Genomic DNA, 7915 nt, shown 5'->3' with positions numbered 1-7915 from the left:
CGACGCCGCAATGAAGGCACTCCGTCTCCTCCTCCTTCAGCTGCTCAGCTGCTGCCCCCGAGGCTGGGGGGCCTCCTCTCCACGCCTCCAGCCACCGCCCCTCCTGGTCACCTGCTGGGGCCCTCACGGGCAGGTCTGTCAACGGCTGGACAACGAGAGCTGGGTCTCATGCCTGTGGAACAGCACCGTGACCCTGCGTTACCAGCCGGCCCCAGGGGCAAGACCAGAGGCGGAGAGGAAAGAGGGGCAGCCACCACCCCCACCACGCTGCTTCTGGTACCTGAACTCGGCCTGGATGAAGAAGACATCGCGCTGGTCAGGCCAAATCATGCTGCAGACACGCCTCCTACTGGGAAGCACTCCTCCACCTGTGGCCTCCAGCCTCCTTACAGTGCAATGCTCATCTGCTTCATGTGCTGCACCCGAGTGCTTCCACCAGAACGTGAGCGTCGAGATGTCTGGGCAGGATATGCGGCTGTTCGTGCTTTGGCCGCAGACACACCTGATCCATGTGTGGCAGCCGGTACATCTGGGCTGGTGTGCACGCTTCAAGAGTGCCAGCTGGCAGTACCGCTTCAGCAGCCAGGGAGGCAGCCCCTCTACCCTTCTCCTTCCCAGCAGTGAACACCAAGAGACGCCACCACCTGCTGTCTACCCAACAGTCGAGTTGCAACAAACCTGTGCCACCTACTACAGCTACCGCTTGACTGTGCGCTACAGGCACCACGGGCTCCACGTTGCTTCAGTCGGCATTGAGCAGATGCCTCAGATAAGCCTCAGCCTCTCTCTCAAGGTAGAGCCGGACGTGCTGCGTGTTCTCAGTGTCAGCTCCAAGCTCCTTAGCATTCCTCAACAGCCCCTCGGCCTCTCCTGGAGGCTTCAGCCCCTTATGCCGAGGACACTGGCCTACAGACTGGTGGACACACAGGGTATAGGAGGTTGGCTCCATTCCTACAGTTCCTTTACTCTGCAGAGCAACTTCTGTGCCGTTCCCACACCTCCGAGCCCCAGTGAAGTCGTGGTGGCCAGCATTTATTTTCATGTTGATGAAAAGAGGTTCGAGGAATTGACGGGAGAACTACATCTACTCAATGGTACCCTGAGCCTAACAGCAGGCAGAGAAACTCACACACATGTTAACCTTCGCCCGGGAAAGACTGACAGGAGCACTTATATTTTCATGTCCAACAATGGAACATTTTACACAACCAAAGAAAACAACAGCCCTATTTCCACAGATGGCCCTAACACACGCACTGTGTTCTACCAACACAAGGAGCTCTCCTACTTACTCTCCATAGAGTTTGTGGACTTCCAGTGGTACAAGTTCAATATGTACCTTTATATGAATCAGAAGAGGGCTTTGTTTAGGTCTCTGGCAGAAAGAGACCTTGAAGTCCATGTTTTCAGCAGCAGCCGTCCTCTTCTGCAGAGCCTTACTTATTTAGTGTGGTTTATCCCTGCACAACATCCAATGCTACAGTGTGAGTGGACCTTCCATCTGCAGCTTTTTGCAACAGAAAAAGACCACCTTCTCCAGAATAGCACATACACATACAGTGATCATGTAAGAAATGCCACACGTTTTGTCCGTCGCTCTGCTTTACCCTTTGATCCAGAGAAATACACGGGGTTTGTGGCAAAAGTGAACTGTAACAGAAGTGCGCTTAGATCGGCTCTTTTAGGAGTCAGAGTCAACAACTATGCTGCAAAAACCATAGAAGTACCAGTGTCTTGCCAGAAAGAACCCTGTTACATATACAAAGTGCACATTCAGAGACCTGTTCTTCACTCCTCTGTCCTGCGCCAGAAAAGGGGGACAACGTTTTTCCTCTTTGTCAGATTGCTATTAGACTGCAACGTTGGCGTATTTACCAAGCCTTTGTGGCGAATCTATCGTGTTCAGGACACAACAACTCTTCCGGACTGGGAAAAACCAATAAACTCTTCTTCGATGTATGGTACAGATATGATCCTCTTAACTGTTCCCAGTTTTACTTTAGATTACGGGTTGTATCTGTTTAATTTCACTGTTGAGGTAATCCCAATTGATACCAAAAAGGTCCTCAGGGGCTCAGATGAAATTTATATTCTGATTGAGCGCACTGATCTAGTGGCAAATATCGCAGGAGGCTCGTTCCGCACAGTGGGTTTTTCTGATAGATGGATTCTAGATGGCTCTGCATCCTATGATCCTGATTCACAGGAAGGACAAAAGGGAATCACGTTTACTTGGTACTGCACTAAAGAGAAGTCAGACTATAAAAACATGACAGTCAGCCCGGGAAAGAAATGCCATCCAGGACAGAGAGATTTGAAATGGTTAACATCCTCAGGTCCAGTTCAAGTAATGCCACCAGAATCCCTCCCAGGAAACGCTGTATACTACTTTCGTCTAGTGATTCAAAAGGATACAAGGAGGAGTTATGCTGACCAAACTATAGATGTGCAGCCTGGCTACCCACCCCTTCTAGATGTGACATGCCTTGAAAACTGTGGTAGCACTCTAATTCCAACTGAGAGATTTACCTTATCTGGAAAATGCCTAAACTGTAGATCAAACAGCCAGACAGTCTACTACTGGTCCCTTTTTTTAGGAAACTCCACAGAAATTAGCTTTGACTGGTCTTCCAGAACCTCAACGGGGAGGTCTGGGGCTTACCTGTCCATAAATGCTCTGACTTTTACAAAGACTGCACATCGATCCTACATACTTCTGTTAAAAGTGACTACTTGGGATGGTAGGTCCTCAATCTACAGACACGCATTTAAGGTAAATTCTCCTCCTAGGACTGGCAAGTGTACCATCAACCCACACTGGGGTACAGCCTTTCTGACAAAATTTGTTGTTCAATGCAGTGGATTTTATGACAGCAATCTACCTCTGACATATAAAGTGATAGTAGCTTCTAATGTACCCCAAACTACCAAAATAACTTCTGTGGAGGAAAATACATTTGGCCCAATTCTGTACTTTGGTTATCAGCCTAAAACTCCTCCATCTTTTCTCCCAGTTGGAGTGCCCTCTCAGAAGTACACCTTGAAACTTTACGTTCAAGTCCACAATTCCCTTGGGGCATTTACCCAAGTGACTTTAAATGTCCACGTGCAGAACCCAGCTAACAGTCGACCACTAGCTCTTGTGTTTCACCAACTGCTGATGTCAGTGACCGGTTTAAGTGCACCGATGACATCTTATCTCCAGACTGGAGATTATTTTAGTGCAGGTTATTTGACTTACCTGGCAGCCTCAGTCTTAAACTATATTAAAGCTGCATCAACTCTCCAGCTCCCTAAGGCTCAGTTTCGGCAAAGGCTGATTAAAACAGCCCTGAATATTTCAGTTGACAATGCAATGGAAATCAACCAAGTAGTGGCTTGTCTTTCTCAAGTCACAGAGGAAGCTGATGAAGTGGACATTAGATCACAAGACCTTGCCATTAAGAAACTGACAGAAGTAACTGCAATGCTGAAGATGCAGAGGAATGAGAGCCATTGGTCTGAGGAAGCAGAAATTCAGACCAGTGGAATACTGAGATGCTTGTTCAACATCCTGAGAGCTGCTCTTCTGCATCGCAGGAATGTCAATGTAAGTGGAGTTAAACAAGTCTTCTCCATCATGGAATATTTAACGGAGATCGTTTTCAAGGGCAAAGTCCCTGGGGAAATAGAAACTCTAATGGAAACAAAACTTTGGAATATCACGCTGAGGAAAGATGAAACCTGGAACATTACAAATGCTTTCTCTACTAGAAATACCTGCAGGAATTGCTTTTATCCATCACTAGAAAAGGGAAATCATTCAGGATTGGACCAGGATGCTGTGATTTCCACTGCCCTTTTTGAGTTTGATGAGAACCCCTTCCCTTGGTTAGGTTACACATCAGAAATCACAACAGTCTTGGGGTTCAAAATGGCAGAGACCAAGACTAATGGGGATCTACTAGGGATCATGCCTGCAGAAGCAGAAATTACTATTCCTAGGAAAGATAAGGAATTTTCAACTTTTCAGTTAGCAATAGGACCCGATAAAACACAAGCTTACACAACTGGAGGATTTAGTTTTGAAGTCAACAGAAATACTAAGAGCATATACATCCAGATCCTGACAAAATTAAAAGTTACGTTCAAGGTACTAGTATTTACAGGTGCCAATGTCACTCATGCTCATCCTATAGCCTCATTCGCTGCTTTTCACAACATGCCAACAGTTGCAAGCAAAAATGAGACAGCTAGTGCTGACTGTAACATTAAGGGTCCCTATATTATCTGTCTCCCAGAGTCATTGCTGACGGCCACAGCTCAAGGAAGCCGTACAGGCACTCAGAACATCTCCATTGTCTTGATGACATCCTATATTGTAAGGTATCAAACCCGTAGACTGGTGAGCATGCACATTTTTAGTGATCAGTGCTTATTTCTAGATGGGGTTCGAAGTCTGTGGAGAGAAGACACATGCAGGCTTGGCTTCTTGACTGACTGGCAGAAGGTACACTGTATCTGCAATATGAAGTGGGGTCGCAGAAGTCTGGCAGCTTACACTGCATCAAATGCATCCACGTTTGACATCAGGTTCCTGGCAGCCAAAGTAATAGTTACCCCTAATACAGTAGATCTGGGACAAACCCTGATAGCAGACATACCTAAAAACCCAGTGACCCTCTTAACAGTGCTCTTTATTTTTGGTGTCTATTTTCTTTTGTCCCTCTGGGCTATGAGAAAAGACAGGGCTGACAGGGGCAGCAAAAACAAGATTCTATTTTTGCCAGACAATGATCCCTTTGATAAAATGAGCTATTTGGTCACTTTATATACAGGCAGTCGCTGGGGATCTGGAACCAAAGCAGATGTCTTTCTTCAGCTCATTGGCCAGAATGGCACAAGTGACGTCCACTGTTTATGCCACCCGGATTTTCTGTCTTTCCAACAAGGAAGTACTGACTGCTTTCTGTTAACTACTAAGAAAGACTTGGGAGACATTTGTTCCCTCAGGGTCTGGCACAATAACAAGGGCTCATCTCCAGGCTGGTTCTTAAGCAGAGCCAAAGTTGAGAATATGTGCACCAGAAGGACCTGGTTCTTCATATGCAGGAAATGGCTTTCTCTTGACACAGATGATCACTTACTAGAAAGGACATTTTCCGTCACAAACCTCAAGACCCCTCTGCCCAGAATTGACTATTTTTTGATTAATCTTTCCAACAGCCTGGCAGAGGGCCATCTATGGTTCTCAATTTTTGCTCACTTTCTCACTGGCACTTTCAGCAGGCTCCAAAGGTTGTCTTCATGTTTAGCAATATTATTATTAAACTTGCTTGTTAACATTATATTCTTTAATGCTGACAAGAATGAAGAATCTCCAATACACTTGAGGTATCTAAGATCAATAACAGTAGGAATTGAATGTGCTTTGCTTACCATACCTGTGGAAATGATTATAATTGCCTTATTCAAGTATTCCCAGAAGGAAACTTCTCCTCGTGGTGTGGCTCAGACAGACCCAAAGGTAAATTCACCCCTCCTCTCTGGAAATCTTAAGAACTGGAAGAAACGTTTGCAAAAATTTTACCTTTCAAAAGCTTCAGCACAATTGAGTAATACTATTCCCTTGGAGAACGTTCCTTGTCCCAGCAACTTACAGAGCCCGGCACATTCCAGAGAGACAAGAAGCAGGGCAGCTTCCCAAAACTGGAGTAATTGCACAGTTTCTGAAAGAGATGCAAACGTAATTGTAACAGAGGAGCACACAATAACCGCAAATTCCCCTCCAATGGCTAAGGTCTGCCAGAGAGGGCCAACGTCAAATTCCAATTTTAGTAATGATTACGCAGAAGAAGGGGGCAACTTTCAGAAGGAAAGGAAACCACTAAACATTACCTCCATGCCCTTTCGCAAGAGACCGCACGTAGTTTTTTGTTGGTGGTGCGTCTATCTCTCATGGGCACTAGTTATAGCTGTCACTGGGCTATCATCATTTTTCATTGTGGTATATGGTTTGTCTTATGGTTATCAGACTTCACTGGAGTGGCTTTTAGCATCTGCAACCTCCTTTATTGAGAACGTGTTTTTCCTTTCAATTCTAAAAATAATTTTTTTCTCAGCTATGAGTACAATTCGTCCAAAATACTGTGAAAATATCACATGGTCAGCTCAGGAAAAGTATTCTGAGATTAAGTTGGCTAAAGAAACAATGAGTGCTGATACGAGAGAGATGCACTTGAAACTTGCTGAAGTCAGAAGCACCAAGCAGTATCAGCCTTTAGAAGCTGATGAAATTGCAAACATGCTGAAAAGGGCAAAAATTCAAGCCAAGGCATTTATTTTCATAAAAGGTTTAATCAGTCACCTTGTCTTTTTGACACTGCTATTAAATTTTGCCTATTCCACTGAGAACGACAACAGTTTCCACTACAACCAATTCATCCGTGACCAATTCTCTCCACGACTCTCCAGTGTAAATAAGCTAGAACATATCTACGTGTGGGTGAAAGACTTGTTCTTGCCTTTGATGCACAATGACATTCAGCCGACCTTTCTTCCCGAGAGCTGGTCCAAAATCATTGGCTTGCCTAGAATGAGGCAAGTGCGGGCTAAAGCTACTGAGAAAAAATGTTTCCATCCTCACAGCTTTGTAAATAACTTTGTGATCAGTAAAAGCCACTGTCTTCACAAATATGGCAGTGACATCCCAGAGAAAGGTGACTACGCTGGCACTTGGACAAACGTTGCAAACCAGTCTGTTTCCAGGGATGCCAAGGATGCCAGCAGTTACAGCGGGTTCATTTACCAGCGAAACAGGACTCCGTGGATGTATTATTCATATGGAGATTTGCACACATATGGACCAGCAGGATACACGTTTTACTTTTTCCCTGAAGAAGGAAAATCTAATTCAACGACAAGGCTGGATGCTCTTCAACAGAGCAACTGGCTCGACGAAAAGACATGGGTTGTGATCATTGAACTAACTACATTTAACTCAGATGCAAATCTCTTTTGCACCATCTCAGTCATATTTGAAATGTCTCATTTAGGGATCATAAAACCAAGTTTGTCAGTACACTCTTTTGCACTCCCCATTTTTCATCAGCAAACTAAAGCTCAAATGTTTCTGTTTGTAATTGTTCTTGCCTTTCTGTTAATTTACATTGCAGATGAGCTTCACACCATAGGCCAAGAAAGAAAAGATTATATTAAAAACATTTCCAATATAATCAACTTTGGCTTAAAATCAGCATTCCTCCTTTTTGTTTTTTTGAAGGTCATAAAGTTTAAGATGGGTGCAGATATAGTGAAGTTTTACTTACTTCATCCAAATGATTTCATTTATTTTCATGCAGTTTCTCATTTAGATCAGATTTTAAGGATTACTATGGGCTTTTTACTATTTCTTGTAGTTTTGAAAACTCTAAAATATTTTCAATTCATTTATGGCATGCGCTTGGCACAAAGATCGATCTTGGCAGCCCTTCCTGGACTGTCTTCAATGTCCCTCGTGGTGGTGGTGTACTTCTTTGTATTTATGTCTTTTGGCTACCTTGTGTTTGGGCAGCATGAATGGAATTACAACAGCATGATTCACTCAGCTCAGACTGTATTCTCTTACTGTGTCTCAGCTTTCAGAGATACGGCATTTTCATCCAACAGGTTTCTGGGTGGTCTTTTCCTGGCCTCTTTCGTGATGGTGATGATCTGTGTCCTGATTAATCTTGTCCAAGCTGTTATTATGTCTGCCTATGCAGAAATGAAAAAACCCATATATGAAGAACCATCCGATGAAGCACAAGTGGTTACTTTTGTATTGCAAAGGCTCAGAAAGTTATTTTATCTTCTGATCTGTAAAACACCCAAAACCAGCGAGCCTGATCTTTTTCACAGTGTACTCTATGGGCAGCCTGAGAGAAGACATCAGTGA

The 7915-nt window shown here is 44.3% G+C and overlaps 1 protein-coding gene across 1 annotated transcript; it reads left to right on the top strand.

Moving 5' to 3' along the window:
• Positions 1–10: 10 nt before the first annotated feature.
• Positions 11–7915, top strand: PKDREJ (polycystin family receptor for egg jelly). Its single transcript, XM_063355329.1, has one exon. It carries the CDS (start codon positions 11–13, stop codon positions 7913–7915), a length of 7905 nt encoding a protein of 2634 aa, XP_063211399.1.

The sequence above is a fragment of the Chroicocephalus ridibundus genome, chromosome 1 (genome assembly GCF_963924245.1).
Source record: "Chroicocephalus ridibundus chromosome 1, bChrRid1.1, whole genome shotgun sequence".
NCBI lineage: Eukaryota > Metazoa > Chordata > Aves > Charadriiformes > Laridae > Chroicocephalus > Chroicocephalus ridibundus.
The sequence above is the reverse complement of the archived record's forward strand: the minus strand, read 5'-3'. Positions and strand labels throughout refer to the sequence as shown.

Excerpts from the sequence above, each read along its gene's own strand:
- PKDREJ (XM_063355329.1), top strand. The coding sequence starts at position 11 with ATGAAGGCACTCCGTCTCCTCCTCCTTCAGCTGCTCAGCTGCTGCCCC.